At 42.5% G+C, this 19,836-nt stretch overlaps 1 protein-coding gene across 6 annotated transcripts in view; it reads left to right on the forward strand.

The window, feature by feature from the left end:
* Window positions 1-19,836, forward strand: part of LOC139420303 (MLLT10 histone lysine methyltransferase DOT1L cofactor) — an 86,876-nt gene that overhangs the window by 38,677 nt on the left and 28,363 nt on the right. For 3 of the 6 annotated variants that reach the window (XM_071170244.1, XM_071170245.1, XM_071170248.1), the window contains 4 exons: window positions 1,992-2,084; window positions 6,634-6,729; window positions 6,919-7,246; window positions 8,364-9,029. In XM_071170244.1, the coding sequence (XP_071026345.1) occupies window positions 1,992-2,084; window positions 6,634-6,729; window positions 6,919-7,246; window positions 8,364-9,029 (1,183 nt within the window). The remainder of the gene's footprint in view (window positions 1-1,991; window positions 2,085-6,633; window positions 6,730-6,918; window positions 7,247-8,363; window positions 9,030-19,836) is intronic. The other 3 variants (XM_071170246.1, XM_071170247.1, XM_071170249.1) reach the window with 1 other exon arrangement.

Consider the following 19,836-nt stretch of genomic DNA (forward strand, 5'->3'; position numbering starts at 1 on the left):
TGGTTGTGTTACAAACAAACCAGTTGATTGCAATGAAACCAAACATGACTGGAAAGGTCACGTTTTGTGTGGGTATTTACCCTCGAATGTGTCGTCGAAAATGGAATGAGACGGAATTCACGACGCAAGCGGTTCACAAAATGTTTTGTGTTAGGCTATAAAAACGGATTTTATCAAACAAACGATAATTCATTGTGTAACAATGAGCATTGGGATTGCATACAGATGAATATCGGCAAAGGTAAACAATTTATTTTAATGCAGTTTGTTATTTTGTTAGCCTGTGCTGGTTGAAATATATTTTTTTTCATGGGGCTCTATCTTCAGATAATCGCATCGTATTCTTTCGCAGTAAATCCTTTTTAAAATCTGACAACGCAGTTGGATTAGCAATATTCTAGGCTTTCGATACATGTGAGACACTTGTATTTTCATGAATGTTTAATATGACTATTTATGTAGCGATCACCATATGTTGTGGAATTTCAGCCCGCTACCGGGTTCCGTGCGCATAGAGGTTAATGAAAAATAATAGTCATCAATAAAAGCTAAGTAATATACACAACTGAAATGTTTATTATTACATAGTAATTTCCTCTTTTTCTATTGATGTCTACCCAATGTGGACCAGACAGAGACAATGGAATGTTTTGTCAATCAAATGTTTTTTTGCTTTGGAATTTCCATTAAAAAGCTCATAATTTTAATGTCATTATTTCATAATGCATTTAATGTGTAAAAAAAACAACTACACTAAATCGAAAACCTCAATTTATTTTTTAATAACTGAACCGGAACCCGAACCATCCTCAAAAAGCAATAATTGCTCAGCACACACACACACGCACAAAAATAAATGCTTGTAGTTCTATTGAACCTGTGGAATGGCTTTGTATATGGCCTGATGTAATTAGGCTGGTACAGCATAGAGGAGATGAGAAACGCATGAGGAATAAAGGACAGACAAACCAATGTTATTAGAAGGGCGCTACATGGGTTGATGAGTGGCATTTACAGGTTTTGTCTTCTTGTTGGGACTAGTGACATTTTGACGTTTTGAGATTAATACTCCTCTTTGTGGTCAAAAATAATGTTGGTGTTTTTATTTATTTATTTTGGTGCCCTTTACCCATTTTTCTCCCCAATTTCGTGATATCCAGTTGGTAGTTACAATCTTGTCCCATCGCTGCAACTCCCGTACGGACTCGGGAGAGGCGAAGGTCGAGAGCCTTGCGTCCTCCGAAACACGACCCCGCCAAGCCGCACTGCTTCTTAACACACTGCCCGCTTAACCCGGAAGCCAGCGCACCAATGTGCGGAGGAAACGCTGTTCAGCTTGCGACCGAAGTCAGCGCGTATGCGCCAGGCCCCCACAAGGAGTCGCTAGAGCGCGATGGGACTTGGACATCCCAGCCGGCCAAACCCTCCTCTAACCCAGAAAACGCTGGGCCAATTGTGCGCCGCCTCATGGGTCTCCCGGTAGCGACACAGCCCGGGATCGAACCCGTATCGGTAGTGACTCCTCCAGCACTGCGATGCCGTGCCTTAGACAGCTGCGCCACTCGGGAGGCTTGATTCATGTTTTCTTACAGTAGACAAGAATAGGTCTAGCTCAACGTTTGTTTTCATTGGATAGATTGGTGGTAAATCTAGTCATCTTGAAATAGTCTGTTGCTGGTAAATTGCGTCTGAGGTAGAACAGGGGATGGGTCCCTGTTCTATGGTATAGAACGAGGTGCATTTATTTGACTGTGTCATGAAATGGTGATTTGGAGCAGTCGTTTTTTGATTGTGCATCAGTCTTTGTTAATATTTTTGTTTTACTATGTTAAATAAACCCTATATTTAGCTTTTATTTATTTATTAATTTGGTCTTTATTTAACATAGGTCTTCTGTCCGTCTACTTTTTAGTAATTAAAAAAAATAGCTTTCATGTATTTATATAGCTTGGGTCTACTCTAGTAACGTGAAGTTCCTCTCTACCTTTTAGCGAAGGAGCAGGGCCCGAGGTAGTAGGGCTCAGAGCCTTAGTGACTCTTCCTCTCAGTGTTCGGATAAACTCCTTGACCACCAAGACGACAAGGTAAGGTGGCCCCAACATCTAGTATCTCTATTTCTACGTGACTGTGACGGACACAGCAACCATACGCCCTCTCTGAACACACACACACACACACACACATTGTAGATGGAGGGAACTACACACAGCACAGAGACACAGCTAAGGATAGAAATGCCCTAGCTAATTTAGTTGGCTTGAGTGAGTTTATGTCTTAGGTCAGGGATGTCAAACATTTAGGGGTTCACAGCGAAGCTAAAATACATTCTCATGAACACTGGGACCAAATGACAGCAGTAGGTAGGCCCATGGTACATGTCTTCACTTAGTTTGAGAAAAGCTAAGTGATTGGTCAAAAGATGGCAAAAATGTAGTAAAGGTATGTGTCCATTTAAACCACTGTAAATCCACTCCATTAGTGCCCTTTCAACTTGAAAATTGTCATAGATATCATGGACGTCCCTAAAATGAATCACACAGAATTTGGTATTGATATCTTTAAAAAACTAACTATTAACAACTCATTGTTTGAATATGTAACACTATTGCTCAAAATTATCTGCAATCATCTTCTCCTCATGAACCATACGTCAGACTCTACATCAGTCTTTAATGTTTTAGATTTTATTTTTTTATTATGCATTCAAATATACCTAACAGATGCACGTTAGGACATATGCTAGCTAAAAATACTTTAAAGATATTGTTCTCATGAACCATTTTGGAGCGGCAAGTAGCCTAGTGGTTAAATTAAAAAACAAATAAATCAGGTTGACTCCAGATTTGGTATATCGAAAAACTCATGTAGTAACCAAAAAAGTGTTCAACAAATCAAAATATATTTTATATTTGAGATTCTTCAAAGTAGCCACAGCTTTGCCTTGATGACTACTTTGTACACTATTGGCATTCTGTCAATCAGCTTCATGAGCTAGTCACCTGGATTGCATTTCAATTAACAGGTATTCCTTTCTTTCCTTAATGCATTTGAGTCAATCAGTTGTGTTGTGACAAGGTAGTGGTGGTAAAATACCAAATCCATATTATTGCAAGAACACCTCAAATAAGCAAAGATAAATGACAGTCCATCATTACTTTAAGACATGAAGGTCAGTGAATCCAGAAAATCTCAAGAACTTTGAAAGTTTCTTCAAGTGCAGTCGCAAAAACCATCAAGCAATATGATGGAACTGGCTCTCATGAGGACCACCACAGGGATAATTGATTAGGTTCCCACCTCAGAAATTGTAGCTCAAATAAATGCTTCTCAGAGTTCAAGTAACAGACACTTCTCAACATCAACTGTTCAGAGGAGACTGCGTGAATCAGACCTTCATGGTCGAATACTGCAAAGAAACCACTACTAAAGGACACCAATTTTGAAGAGAATTGCTTGGGCCAAGAAACACAAACAACGGACATTAGACCGGTGGAAATCTGTTCTTTGGTCTGAGGAGTCCAAATTTGAGATTTTTGGTTCCAACCTCCGTGTCTTTGTGTTGTTCCCACCGTGAAGCAGAGAGGAGGAGGTGTAATTATGTGGGGGTGCTTTTCTGGTGACAGTCTGATTTATTTAGAATTCATTGCACACTTACCCCACATGGCTACCACAGCATTCTGCAGCGATATGCCATCCCATCGGGTTTGGGCTTAATGGGACTATCATTTGTTTTTCAGTAGAAGAATGACCCAAAACACACCCCGGGCTGTGGAATGGCTATTTGATGGAGTGCTGCATCAGATGACCTGGTTTCCACAATCACCTGACCTCAACCCAATTAAGGTGGTTTGGGATGAGTTGGACCGCAGAGTGAAGGAAAAGCAGCCAACGAGTGCTCAGCATATGTGGGGACTCCTTCAATACTTTTAGAAAAGCATTCCAGGTGAAGCTGGTTGAGAGAATGCCAAGAGTGTGCAAAGCTGTCATCAAGTCAGTTGCTATTTGAAGAATCTAAGATATAAAATATATTTTAATTTAACACCCTTTTGGTTACTACATGATTCCATATGTGTTATTTCATAGTTTTGATGTCTTCACTATTATTCTACAATGTAGAAGATAGTACAAATAAAGAAAACCCTTGAATGAGTAGGTGTGTTCTTTCTTTTGACGTGTGTGTGTGTGTGTGTGTGTGTGTGTGTGTGTGTTCAGTGTATTTATTTTTTCCCCCAGAGAAAAACGATCTCGTTAAACATTGAAATGACAAAATCCAATTTGAAACTGTCTAGAAGTTATAATGGACCTACAATTATAGTCTCCTCTGTCCAACTTACTAACAGTGATCGAAGCAAAAGCTAGACAGTCAGGGAGCATCAAACATTACAAAGCGATGGATAGAGCACATTTTGTTTTCATATTAACGGTAAAGAAATATATATAATGTACGTGCGGTGCGGCCCTCTGGGGGAAAATGTGTTTGACACCCTTGTCCTAGGTCCTTAGAATGATCGTGAGACACCAGGGATCTCGGTCTCAAACCAACACTTTATAAACCAGCCAGAGTTAATCAGTCACGGTCCTGTTTGTGACATACACTCATCCGACTATGCCACTACTGTGTGAGAGAGAGCGTATGGTTTTCTGTCCAGCGTTATCGATTCTCAATTCTGGCAATGGGCCTGTTCTAATACCTTACACATGCATCCTTCCTTCCTTAGTTACCACTGATCTGACATGACATTGTAGGTGTAATCACCTATCCAACCATATTAGATCAGTGATTACATATAGGAAGGAAAAAAGGAAAGTGCATGGTTAAAGGTAGACCCAGGCATATGACATCTTTGTTTACGGTATGGGGAGTTCCTGCTTCCAACAATAAACATTTAAACTGCAGAGAATGCCTCTGTTGGGTATCACATCAAGTGAGGGAGGGCCCGAAATGATCTTCGGTCGATAAGAATTTAGTTGTTAATGGCTGTAAGCAGGATGTTGCTCCACTATCTTTGATGTCATGTTTCTGAGCTCACCTTTTTAAGGTTTATGAACAGGACCATGGTCTCTGGCCATGTATCCTCTTCTTTTATGACATTAGGGGAAGTCACCCACTCCATCAGTCTGTTTCCCTCACCCGATTGACCCACTCCTTGTTGCTTCACCTCATTGTGTTTTTCTGATTGGATAATGTGCCTGTAGTCCATTGCCTGCTTTTTTTGTATTTCAGTTGTAGGTCGTTTTTTTTATTGTATTCTTTTTGGACTGCAAAAGCCAATTTGATTTTCTGAACTTATTTTTTTGAGATCTTGAGTTTTTAGCTAACATTGTCACGATACCATGTGAGTGCCTTGAGCATTCTCCTGTATTACATTGTCAGTCAACTGGAATATGACTCATGCGTGAACCTGTAACTCAGTTTTTTGGGGATGATACTTTTAATGAAGCATTGAGGATGGTGTGTGTGCGTGTGAAAAAAGCAGAGTTAACACATTTGTCTTGTTCCCTTCCTTGCCCTGGCTTTTGTCACACAGCCTGATTTGCATTAGCAAGAGGACCCATCCCCCTCCCTCCTACCCCCTACACATTCCAGGGTCAGGGGTCAGAAGGCTCAGATCTGTGAATGTGTGTGCGCGCCTACCTATTTCCAAACCCTGCAGCCAAATAAGAAGGGGCTAAAAGTCTCTCCTTCCGCAGGCCGCTCATACAGTCTGTAAGAAACACACACACACCGGCTGGTCAGAGGGCTTGCAGGAAACTGCTCAAGGGAATTCCTGCCAGGCTGGGGTGGATTATTTACCCTGTTTTCCTCTTCCCTCCCTCCCTTTTTTCTCTGTGTCTCCAGCTCTGATAAGGAGGGAGTCTCTCCAAGTGTGCAAAGCGAAAAAAGTGGATGTGTGTGTTTGGACATTTGACCCTCTCAGCCTAACTCTGTCCATCAACACCTACTGCTGGAATGTTAATGAGAAACAACAAGGGAATCCCCGGGAACCTACCCTGTTAAAAACACACACACGTATAGGTAGCTACAATGACCTACCAGCCTTGACACACCCTGGGAGCTACAGGGAAGAAAAAGACAGGAGGACAACAGAGGGATTGAGGTAGAGAGAGGGTTGGTGGAGAGAAAAGGGGAAAGATAGAGGGATGCTGGGGCCAGGGTCGATGGTTGTCATGGTGCTGTCTGTCGGTAGCATGTTAAGTCTCGTGTTGTCTCACAGGATCACTGCATATTTTCACACCTGCCAGTGGTGTGGCCCTGTGGGGTGAGAGGAGTGAGGGTGTGTGTAGCTAAGGGTGTAAATTGAGTTCTAAGGTGTTTAGACCATGGATCTGGTTGGGTAGAATCTCTCACCAAGAAGACCGAAAAGCTTGTGTCTGTAGATTTTAATCTATTTTTTTCTGTCTTAAGCACTTAATTTTTTTCTTATATTCGTTTCAGTATAACTATCCTTTCACCTCAGACTGGGGCTGTGAATTGAAAATCAGTTTTCTCTTTCTCTTCTCTTTCGCTCTCATTTTCTCTTTCAGAAGCCGTGCCAAAGGTTTGGGACCAGAACAACCCAGACACTCATCTGTCTAATCCTTCGCTTTCTTGTCCCTCTGTAACGACCATCCATTCCTTCCCTCTCTCCTCAGAAACACAAAGAGAGGGAGAGACACAAACCCAAACACAAGAAGACTCTAGAGCTCTCCCCTTCCCTCGCTTCAACTCTCATGCTTGCCTCAGACAAGGTGAGCTCACTCCTCCTCTCCTCCCTCTCTCTTTCTTTCTTTCTCTGTCTCTCCGTCTCACTGTGGGTTTAATGTCAAATGAACATTGACTAGCTCTGTTAGGCATTATGCAGGACTGACCTCTCATACTCCCCTTCCTCCTCTCGCCTCTTCTCCTGTCCTGTCCTCCTCTCCTCATCCCTCTCTCAGAGTTACAACAGTAGCAGCAGCAGTGGTGGGGTAGTCTCCGCTATGCCTGCCGCCTCTCAAAAGCGATTGGATGACAGCGCAGCCCGTTTCACCACCGCCAACTTCCAGGAAGTGCCGGTGCACTCCGGGGGTTTAAAGGACAGCCCCCCCACAGGGTCAGAAGGCAAACCGGGGTCGGAGGTCAAACCGGGCAAGAAGAGCATTAGCCAAGGAATTGGTGTTCAGCGCGGACGCAAGTCCCTCACACCTGGGAAGCCCCTCCCCTCTGCCGTGGTCACTACGGCAACCTCCTCCACTGCCGCCTCCTCCACTGGAACCTTTCATCAAGGTGAGATTGATGCGCTGTTTACGTCCGCGTGTTTGTGGCGTGCCTGTGTCAGACAGTTGTTAGATGTTGTCCAGAGTGCCAGAGTTAGTTAGCGTATGGCCAAGATAAGTCTCCCTGGCTAGACCCTGGCTGCTGTAATCTGTGTGCTCCGCCACGCACACACACTAAAGTGCTCAGATGCCATGAGTGTCCCTTGAACCCGGCCCCCTGTGGCAGCGCGTGTCAGCCTCGAGGGGTCAAGTCTGGAGGTCTGACGTGTTGTAAGTGGCATCTAGTGGGGAAACAGTGTCATAGTCCAGGAGACTGAGGGAAAGAAAGCAAATAAATATCGTGTGTGTGTGACCACCTTTCCATCCACAGTTTTTATGTGAGTAAAGTCATACTCTATCAAAAAAATAACTACAGCTGTGATGGATACAGGAATTTTCTGTCATTTTTTAAATGCAGACAGATAATTTGTTCAACATGGTGGGGGTAAAATAAATGTGAGAAATGACGGTGAAAACACCTTTATGCACAAATATTTATATAATAACCATCATATGGAAGTAAACTTGGAGTCATGCGACGATATGGTGTGTGGTCGTCCTCCGACGACCCTGGAAAGCATGCAGTTTATTAGGCTACAGATTTTTTTTTAAATATTAACTTCACAGGGTGGTGAAAGTGCACGGTGTCGGTGATGCTCCTTTCTGATAGGGTCTTATTCTGGTAACATGATGATCCATGCTTGACTGCTGTTTGACCTGTAAATAGTCATCTTGTACACTAGCCTACCCACACTGTATCTGCAAACTGTTGTTAATTAGATCGCACGTGCCAGAGTAGGCACATTTGCTATTTAACTCAACAGTTTGCAATTTCAACTATCGGTAGAGTTGAAAATGCGATGCAAACACATAGAAAAGTTCAATGTTTATTCGGGACATGAAAACTTAAGCGAAAAATAACTGTCATCACGCATTGATTCTGTTTGGAAACACCACTGGTGGGAAAATGTGCATATTTTCTGTATGCATATTTTAGAATATTTGCATGAAAATCTGTCGCCAATTGGCTGGAAACATAGCTTGGGTGTGTTTTAGTCTCCAAACAGCTTCTCCTCTCTCTCTCCCAGCTCTCCTGCTGTCCAATAAGACGTCTTCCACCTTGACTCCTCCCACATCTGACTTCCTGGGCTTCTCTGATCCGTTGCTACGCTCCGGTGGTGGGGACTCCTTTTCTTCGCCCTCATTCAGCCGTTGCCTAGTGAAGCCCAGTGAGGTCACGGCCTCGGAGGGCATGGCTTCGCTCAGCACCTTCGGATCAATGATGTCACTTCCTGGTGGCGTAGCTGGCGGTAAACTGTACGAGAACTCTCACAGCGAGCTGACGGGGAACATTGCTTCCACAGCCGGCTACAAACGCCCCTCATCATCCTCCTCTTCCTCTGCTGGCTCCTCCTCTGGGCCAAGTATGGGGGAAGGAGGAGAAGAAGGGGTGAAGAAGAAGAGAGGAAACTGGAGGAACCGATACGGTCCCTGCTTCAGTGTCCCGGACGGCAAGGCTACAGACGGACCTGAGCACCACACAGCACCGCTACCTCTCCCCTCCTCTTCTCTCTGCTCCACCTCATCCGCCTCGCCGTCCCCCTCCTCTACCAGCGCTCTGCCAGGCCGGCCCGGAGGAGAGAGAGGAGGTCTGCTGGGTGTTGGTGTTAGCGTTGGGATCCAGAAGTCTCCTTCTCTACTGAGGAACGGCAGTCTGCCGTGTCACGGAGTCACCTCTACTCCCTCTGGCACCGGTAGGACACACACACACACACACTTACCTTACTGTCTTTCATTACTAATTCTATCAGTGTTTTGTGTCAGTGGCTGTGTAATGTTGTGGTGAAGACTGATAACTGTGGGCTAAATAGAGAGCTGCCTGAAGCAGCTGAGGTATGGAAAGGATGAGAGGAAATCACTGGAGAGTATTGAGCTTCAGCGCTGGAGAGAAGGTGGGGTTAAAGGGGAGGGAACAGAAAAGCACATGAGAGGATAGATGGAAGGGGGAGAGGAGAGGATAGATGGAAGGGGGAGAGGAGAGGGTTGAACAGGCAATTAGCAGCTCTTGTATTAGACTCTGTTAGAGAGGAGGGTTAGAGTGCTATGAACCCTGCTGGACTACACTACTCGTGTGTGTGTGTGTGTGTGTGTGTGTGTGTGTGTGTGTGTGTGTGTGTGTGTGTGTGTGTGTGTGAAACAAACCAGCACACACACACTGAAGTGCGTTTCATCTTGTGTTCTGTTGCTTGGCAACCGAGTCAATGCTTTGGAGTTCCCTTCTGCTGCAGGAAATGTCTCTTAGCATCCTTCTCTCTTCTCTATCCCTCATAATCACCATATTTGTTCCCCTTATTCTCTCTCGCCATCTTTATTCTCTATTTTTCTACCATGTCCTCTTTCATTCCTCTTTACAGGTTATCTCTTTCTGTCTCTCCTGTTCTGTAGGCTCTCTCCTGTTCTGTAGGCTCTCTCCTGTTCTGTAGATGCAGTAAAGATCTCAAACCAAACAATGTAAATCCCCAGCAAAATTAGCCCACATTCAGGTTATTGTTTATATGTGTCATTCACAGTATGTTATGGTAAAAATTGTAGTATAATGCTTGTATGGATTTCAACCCCAAAACATGTTCACTTCATTACAGTTAGAAACTACTTTGACTACCACCACTGATTTCTGTATGCTAGCTATGGCACCAGCTTATACGAACGGGAGTTAGCGTTTAGCAGTCACTTCTAAACTTGAAAAGGAACGACTTCTAAATGTTATGCAGCGAAAATTGGCAACTATATCCAAGTCAGACTTTAGTAACCACTTTGTGGGCCTATTACAATACATCAATCATGATGGATTTGATGATTATCCACTCTGTTAGATTTCAGACTGTCAGATTTGTTGAATGTGCGCCAATCCAGTGTCGTCCTAACACCCACTGTCTGTGTTTCATTGACCTCTACCGGATCTATAGGTGCTTCTCCTGTTTTATAGGCTCTCTCGATGTTCTCCCTTCCTCACCTGTAGCTAAATGTGTGAGTTTGTGTGAGTTTTCGGCGCCAGACTAGTCACCGGGAAAATTTAAATTTATTGGACATTTTGAGAAGTTTACTGGTCATCCATATGCATTGGGTGCGTAACCCATTAGGCCGTCCAGTGTCCACCAACGCACGAGGGATATAAACGAGGGATATAAACGAGGGATATTGGCCAAATGAGACACGTTTACGTGTCCTTAACTAATTACAAAAACACATCCTTGTTTCAATTTGTAGCATATGCAAAAATGTTTAGCCTATTTTATTGGTTTTTACTTTCTTAAAACAATAGTTGTCCACTTCACGGTTCAGCTGCTATGAAACGTGAGCACTAAATGCATCAGGGCGTTGCATGCATAGGCCTATTGGCTGTATTATATTAATATTTAAAATAAAAAATATATATAAAGAAAGAGAAGTTTTGGCCTAGCCCCAGAGAGAGAGCGCGAGAGATTGGAGATGTGCCGGTGGCTACGACACTGACATGCATTTCTTTATACTTGTCACATAGGCTACTGTGTCTGCTATACAGATATAGGGGTACAGAAGGAGGCAAATTCATTCATTTTCAATTAGAATATTTTTTTAAAAGACAAGCATTATATTGTTTTTAGGCCTACCAGAGTCCTATAACAACCTTCCTCACCTCACCTCGAAGTCATTTGAAGCACATGTGCCCACTGCCTTCATATCATAGGCCTGCAGTGTAATAGGCTAATAGCCACATCACACCAAACCTTCACAAAAGGTTTGAAACTTTATTAGGGTAATATCAAAAGTACACTACTTGACCAAAAGTATGTGGACACCTGCTCGTTGAACATCTCATTCCAAAATCATGGGTAATTCATATGGAGTTGCTCCCCCTTTGCTGCTATAACAGCCTCCACTCTTCTGGGAAGGCTTTCCACTAGATGTTGACACATTGCTGCGTGGACTTGCTTCCATTCTGCCACAAGAGCATTAGTGAAGTCGGGCACTGATGTTGGGTGATTAGGCCTGGCTTGCAGTAGGCGTTCCAATTCATCCCAAAGGTGTTCGATGAGGTTGAGGTCAGGGCTCTGTGCAGGCCAGTCAAGTTCTTCCACACCAATCTCGACAAACCAGATCTGTATGGACCTCTTTGTGCATGGGGGCATTGTCATGCTGAAACAGGAAAGAGCCTTCCCCAATATGTTGCCACAAGGTTGCTGGTCTGCCATGTAAACTCAGTTCATGAAGATCCTGACAAACAGTTCTTGCGCTGATGTTGCTTCCAGAGGCAGTTTGGAACTTGGTAGTGAGTGTTGCAACCGAGGACAGACGATTTTTAAACGCTTCAGCACTTGGCGGTCCTGTTCTGTGAGCATTTGTGGCCTACCACTTCGCGGCTGAGCTGTTGTTGTTCCAAGACGTTTCCACTACACAATAACAGCACTTAGTTGACCAGGGCAGCTCTAGCAAGGCAGAAATTTGACGAACTGACTTGTTGGAAAGTCACTGAGCTTTTCAGTAAGGTCATTCTACTGCCAATGTTTTTCTATGGAGATTTCATGGCTGTGTGCTTTATTGTATACACCTGTCAGCAACGTGTGTGGCTTAAATAGTTGAATCAATTCATTTGAAGAGGTGTCCACATACTTTTGTATATACTGTGAATTGGAAAAGTATTCAGACCCTTTCCCTTTTTCCACATTGTTACTTTACAGCCTTGTTCTAAAATTGATTTAAAAAATGTTTTCCCCTGATCAATCTGCACACAATACCCCATAATGACAAAGCGAAAACAGGTTTTTAGAAATGTTTGAAAATGTACTAAAAATAAAAAACAGAAATACCTTATTTAGATTAGTATTCGGGCTCTTTGAAATTGAGCTTATGTGCATCCTGTTTCCATTAATCATCCTTGATGTTTCTGCAACGTGATTGGAGTCCATCTGTGGTAAATTCAATTGATTGGACATGATTTGGAAAGGCACACAACTGTCTATATAAGGTCCCGCAGTTGACAGTGCATGTCAGAGCAAAAACCAAGCCATGAGCTCGAATGAAGTTGTCTGTAGAGCTCTGAGACAGGATTGTGTTGAGGCACAGATCTGGGGGATGGTACCAAAACATTTTTGCAGCATTGCAGGTCCCCAAGAACACAGTGGTCTCCATCATTCTTAAATGGAAAAAGTTTGGAACAACCAATACTCTTCCTAGTACTGGCTGCATGGCCAAACTGAGCAATCGGGGAAGGGCCTTGGTAGGGGTTTGACCAGGAACCTGATGGTCACTCTGACAGAGGTCCAGAATTCCTCTGGAGGCTGAAAAGATTTGGCATGGACCCTCAGATCCTCAAAAAGTTCTACAGCTGCACAACTGAGAGCATCTTGACTGGCTGCATCACCACTTGGTATTGCAACTGCTTGGCATCCGACCACAAGGCTCTACAGAAGGTTGTGCCTACGGCCCAGTACATCACTGGGGCTGAGCTCCCTGACATCCAGGACCTCTAAACCAGGCGGTGTCAGAGGAAGACCCTAAAAATTGTCAAAGTTTAATGCCACCCAAGTCATAGACTGTTCTCTCTGCTACTGCACTACAAGCAGTACCAATGCACCACGTCTGGAACCAACAGGACCTTGAACCGTTTCTACCCCCCAGCCATAAAACTGCTACATAGTTAGTCCGGTTAGCTATTGGTTAACTATTTAACGATCTGCATTTGACCCTTTTTGCACTAACTCTTTTGACTTATTACATACGCTGCTGTAACTGTTTATTGTCTATCCCGTTACCTAGTGACTTTATCCCTACCTATATGTACATATCTAGCTCAATTACCTCGTACCCCTGCACATTGACTCGGTACTGGTACTCGGTGTATATAGCCATGTTATCGTTATTTATTGTATTTGTTCCTCGTGTTATTTCTCTTTTTTACTCTGCATTGTTGGGAAGGGCCCGCTAGTAAGTATTTCACTGTTAGTCTACACCTGTTTTTTACGAATAATGTAACAAATCAAATTTGTTTTGATTAGTTGCTATTGAGCTCATATTTGAGAGTTGAGAAATAAGTATATCTACAGAAACTGAGAACATCCTCTCTCCATCTGTGACAACAGGATAGCAGTGTGTTCCCAGCAATTGGATGATTTAGTTTTTTATACAATCAGAACACTTCTTCCTCTCGGGAAAGGAGAGAGTGGCGCGCTCAACACAGCAGCAGGCCCCAGCGAGACAGGGACAGTCAGGAAGACTCTTTCATTACAGGAATCATGAGGGTGATGTACTTCACTGTGTGACCAAATCATGATTTTAGTCTCCTAAAAATTAGGACATTTTGAGTGAGGTGAATGAATGTGAAGCCCGCACCATGCGACCAACACATTTTTAAAAATTGCACAGCCAAGTCACAGGGTCTCAAAATGTGGCTTAGTGGTCACAGTCTGGAACCCTGCCTTGAAGGCTTCTCACTATAGGCATACTCTCTTTTGTTTTAATTCAATGATTGTGTGTGTGAATATGAGTGTTTGATGGATGGAGGTGAAATGGGGGTTAGATTTGGGCTGAGTTAATGTTTGATAGTACAGAGAGGGTGTGTGGGTTGAGGTTAATCAGTGCTGGTTAATGTCATTCGGAGGGCAGCTTGGGTTAAAGTGGTCTTCATGTTTTGCAGGACTCCAGCCGTCTGATCTGATGTTGGCTGCGGATCAGTGTAGTAGTATTCTCTCTTGCTTAACCCTCTCTAAACCTGCATACATCTCTCCTGGAGAGACCTGATGACTGGAGACAACCACACACACACCAGGGTTTCCATTAGCTGGCAAAAAAATGTTTAAGCCGTTAAGTAGAACTGCTGCGGCCAAAATGACCGTAAGAAAAAATTGAAATACCAGTTGATGCTAATACATTTCACCATCATGCTTATCGATCTCTAGGTTAATGTGTATAATTTTGTGGAATTAAATTGGCCTGTGTATAGTCGTTAGTCATCATGCATTTTATTTTTCCAACACAACTATCACACGCACAGCATACAGAGACAATTTTGAGCTGGATTTCTCTTAAAGAGTAAAACACATGCTTTTATGAACCCATTCATTGCGCAACCATTCTAAATGCAATCGCGTTAAACAGTTTGGTGCATGATTTAAAAAATAGCTATTTTTTTTTCTCAACTGGTAATTTAAACTGCAAGCTCTGACCCAACTTTGCTATTTGGTGATTATTTTGGCGTTTATTTGTACTTTATATTCACAAAATGTATCTTCTATCATTTCTTATAACCGACAGGAACTTTTGAACATAAGATCAGCAGTTACCCCAATTCCGACTGACTCATCTGCCCTGGGCTCTTTCTGTAATTCTGACCCAATTGTCGGGGTATCCAAGAGGAAATGCTGGCATTTGTGGCAAGAAATGGGGAATCCTGTCAGGATTAAGGCGAAGGGAAAACCGGCCACCTCTTCCCTCCATTCTATTGGTCACTTGATAATAAGATGGATGACGTTCGAACGTGGATTTGCTACCAACGGGACTCTCTAAACTGCAATATTCTCTGCTTTTCTGAAGCATGGCTTTTGGACAATGGCTATCCAACTGGATGGATTCTTCATGCACCGAGTGGACAGGACAGTAGAGGAAGGGGAGGCGTGTGCCTCTACATCAACAACAATTTGTGTTCTGACTCGAGCACAGTGGTAATATTGACGCCGATTTTAGTTTGTCATCATTTAGACTCATTTCCAAACTTCCATCAACAAGTCTCCTTTGCCTCTCAAGCAAGCTTACAAGGCCCTACCTTTTTCACCATTCTGCAAATCAGATCATGACTCCGTTCTCCTGCTTCCTGTTTACAAGCAGAAGCTCAAACGGGAAGCACCAGTGCCATTAAGAAATGAATCAGAGATTATGCTACAGGGGTCGGTTTGCTATCTCTGATTGGAATATGTTCCAAGACTCCCCTGATAACATCGATCTGCTAACCACCTCCTTCACCGGCTTCATAACGAAATGCATCGGTGACGTTGTCCCCACCGTGAAGGTTTGCTGCTTCCCCAATTAAAAGCCCTGGATTAAGGCCGAGGTTGGTGCTATGGTAAAGGACAGGGCTACCGCACACTGGGCCATCACAGACAGCCCTGATGCTACAACTCAGATTAGGAACAAGTACAGGAAGTTGGCTACGACCTCTGCAGAGTCATCAAACGGGCAAAAGGACAATATTGGAATAAAGTGAAGTTATATTTACGCAGGCTCCGACGCCCATCCCATGTGGCAGGGGCTACAGTCCATTACGGATTACAAAAGAAGACCCAGACCCTCTCTACCAGACAAACTCTACACATTTTATGCACCCTTCAACAATAACAACACCATACCGTGCGTGAAACCAGAGGACTAGAGGATCTGGCAGACAGCGCTTGACAGCGCCTCTTCCCCCTCAGAAGGTTGAAAACGTTTTGCATGCGGCCTCAAATCCTCAAAAGGTTCTGCAGCTGCACCATTGAGAGCATTTTGACTAGCTGCATCACTGCTTGGTATGGCAACAGCACCCCCTTCGATCACATGGCGCTACAGAGGGTGATGCAGACAGTTAAGTACATCACTGGGCCGAGCTCCCTGCAATCCAGGACCTCTATCAGGCGGTGTGAAAGGAAGGTCCGGAAAATTGTTAAGGACTCCAGCCACCCAAGCCATAGACTATTCTCTCTTCTTCCGCACGGAATGTGGTACCGGTGGATCAAGTCTGACACAACCGTTTCTATCCCCAAGCCATAAGACTGCTAAATAGATAACAAAATGGCTACACGGACTATCAAAGTTGACCCTTGTATTTATCTCTGCACACTCAGGACTTTACACACTCACACACACTGACACTCACATACAGTCTTAATTTACGCTGTTGCTACTCTGTTTATCATACATCCTGATGCCTATTCACCTTATCCATATACTTATCTACCTCTTATCACTCCAATATCCCTGCACATTGTAAATCTGGTATTGGAACTGACCCTGTTTATAGCTTCTTACTTTCTTCTGTTGTCCTTATTTCTTATTTATATTTCTTGTGAGTTTTTTTTCATATTATGAAGCATGTCTTACCTTGCTTCAAAGTAGCCTATAGGCAAACTCCGACCATGGAAACGTGGAGGCAATTATTCATAGGCAGCACGTGAGTTACATGTTGGGGAAGCTTAAAATTGATCCTACCATTTGTACAGTTTTTTTGTGCCAGTTATGATTTTTATATTCGCATTGTTGTGGAACAGTTTCATTTCAATAATGTTTTAGTTTCTCAAAATCATTGTCATGTGGTTAATCATAAAAATTTAAATAGACCGTGAGGCCAGTGCTCAGGCGCTAGCACTCATTCAACATTATCAGCACAGAAACCAGACGCATGCTAATTTCTCACATTAAGCATGAAAAAATGGACATCTCGTAAAATGATTGTTATGAAATAAACCAAAACTTGTTTATCTTAAGTGTAGCAGGTTGTGAACTCTGCAAACAGCGTTCCACTCCAAGAATGAGAAAGGTAAATTACTCACTAATACTTGCATTAACAGAAATGAATGTAACCAAATAATGGGAATTAATGTTACATTTACTACTGGTGACATGTAAAGGGGAATTTATGTAAAAATAAATGTATGAAAGGGCAAACAATTCACACAATGAAACAATGAATGGGCAAGAATTGGCGGGAGACAGCTGAGCCATTCTGGAGAGAATCGCCTATATCTTCGACACACCCTTCCCTTCCCCTTCTTGTCTCAACATTTTAAATTATACTCAAGACACATTACCTTCACACGTTTTATGCTTTTCACTTACAACCGCAGCTCAATAATTTACAAGAAACGAATGATCCTCGATTCCTCTCTGGTTGTTATGCTTTCTGGTGAAGTATTTTGAAGTATTTTCTTTCTTTCTGTATAGACAGGAGTAATTATATAATTTTGGCATATGTTTTTCCATTTACTTCCCTATTTGCATTTACTTCCCGACCACTATTTCTCTCCTGTTCTATTTGTTTTCATCAACCAGGGCACCAGTCACTGTGGCAGGTAGATGAAAAAAAATCTACCAGCCCAAATATTTTTTGGCCATAATTACTTTTAACAAAACAAATAATAAATAAAACAGATTACCATGCTTTGTAATGTTTCTATAACAAGACATGTATTAGTAAGAAGTAATGTGGTATATTGTTGAATTTCATTACATTTTTTGTGACCTCAGTCTTTTAATCAAAATATCAGAGCCAAAATGTTCAACAGCACCTTTAAGGGTGGGAGGTTACTGTGGTAACGGGGCGATATGTGAGAGATTTGGGATCTGACTAGGGCATCTCTTTGCTATCAGTTGAAGCAGCAGACTCAAACTATCATTTTGAAAAACAACCGAGGTTGTGAACAAAACAATGTAAATAGCCAAGAAACACAAGCACAAAGTCAAATTAGACTAACTTTTATGCCTGTGCACAGCGCCTCCACAAATGAATTTATCAGCACTTCACTCAGTGAGCTCAGCTCCCCTGCCAGGCAGTGTTGTTGTGCGAGGTGGGATATAGGATTATAATTTATTTGTGCAATTAGCAGCTATGAAACAAAACAGCAGAAATAAAGCTACTGCAGTATTTTTCTAACTCTAATGTGCTTATGCTTGACTTTTGACAATCTTTATTTGCGAATGAAATGCTCTCACTGTAGAGCCCTGCAAATTGACCATGCGCCAAAGTGACTGGTGAAATAGCCATTCTTGCTCGCCAATGCCTAAATTTACCCAATTTTGGCGGGTGTTAATTGTATGCCCTGATCAACTTTCTTTTATTGTCCAGAAGCCACAGGCAGAATCCTAGTCATATTAGCAACCCGTCCTAGTTGTTGCATCTTTGGATTCCTCCTCTTTCTAAGTTTCTAACATAGAAGTTCCATATATGACAGAGATTAACATTTATCAGGTGCACTGTTTAGAATGATGTGTTTTCCCAGGTGCGCTATTCAGAATGGAGTTTTCCCAGGTGCGCTATTCAGAATGGAGTTTTCCCAGGTGCGCTATTCAGAATGGAGTTTTCCCACATTGCATTTTGGCAAATGTTTCAAAATGATGTTTTATTGGCTGCTTCATTACATTAGTTGCATGTTCTGTTAACCTCTCTGGGATCGTTCGGGATGCTAGCGTCCCACCTCGCCAACAGCCAGTGAAATTGCAGGGCGCCAAATCCAAAACAACAGAAATCTCATAATTAAAATTCCTCAACCATACAAGTATTTTACACCATTTTAAATATACACTTCTCGTTAATCCAACCACAGTGTCCGATTTCAAAAAGGCTTTTCGGCGAAAGCAGAACATATCAGGTCAGCAACTAGTCACAGAAAGCATTCAGCCATTTTCCAACCAAAGAGAGGTGTCACAAAAAGCAGAAATATAGATAAAATTAATCACTAACCTTTGATGATCTTCATCAGATGACACTCTCAGGACTCAATGTTACACAATACATGTATGTTTTGTTCGATCAAGTTCATATTTATATCCAAAAACCTCAGTTTACATTGGCGCCATGTTCAGAAATGCCTCCAAAACATCCGGAGAAATTGCAGAGAGCCACATCAAATAACATAAATACTCATCATAAACTTTGATGAAAGATGCATGTTTTACATAGAATTAAAGATAAACTTGTTCTTAATGCAACTGCTGTGTCAGATTTCAAAAAAGCTTTATGGAAAAAGCACAATATTCAATAATCTGAGAACAGCGTTCAGCCACAAAAGCAAGCCATACAGTTACCCGCCAAATTGTGGAGTCAACAAAAGTCATAAATAGAATTATAAATCTTCACTTACCTTTGCTGATCTTCGTTGGAATGCACTCCCAGGACTCCCACAAGAAATGTTTGTTTTGTACGATTACGTCCATATCTATGTCCAAATACCTCCGTTTTGTTTGCTCGTTTAGTTCACTATTCCAAAGGCACAATGCGAGAGTGCAAAATCCAGAGGAAAGTCAAAAGAGTTCCATTACAGTTTGTAGAAACATGTCAAACGATGTTTACAATCAATCCTTAGGGTCTTTTTATAATAAATCTTCAATAATATTCCAACCGGACAATAACGTATTCATTAGAGAGGAAAAAGAAGGAATGGCGTGCCCGCGTGACCCCGCAGTAAACAGCTGATTGGCCTCATCCTAGTCCACTTGTTGAAACAGGTTTTATTCGACAGCCTTCCACAATAGAAGCCTCAAACAACTTTCTAAAGACTGTTGACATCTGCTGGAAGCCCTGGGAAGTGCAATCTGGCCCCATAGACACAGCATATTGGATAGGCAATCACTTAAATGAAACTACAAACCTCAGATTTCCCACTTCCTGGTTGGATTTGTCTCAGGTTTTCGCCTGCCATATGAGTTCTGTTATACTCAGACATCATTCAAACAGTTTTAGAAACTTCAGAGTGTTTTCTATCCAATAATACTAATAATATGCATATATTAGCAGGCAGTTTACTCTGGGCACCTTATTCATCCAAGCTACTCAATACT

This window comes from Oncorhynchus clarkii, chromosome 11, assembly GCF_045791955.1.
Source record: "Oncorhynchus clarkii lewisi isolate Uvic-CL-2024 chromosome 11, UVic_Ocla_1.0, whole genome shotgun sequence".
NCBI lineage: Eukaryota > Metazoa > Chordata > Actinopteri > Salmoniformes > Salmonidae > Oncorhynchus > Oncorhynchus clarkii.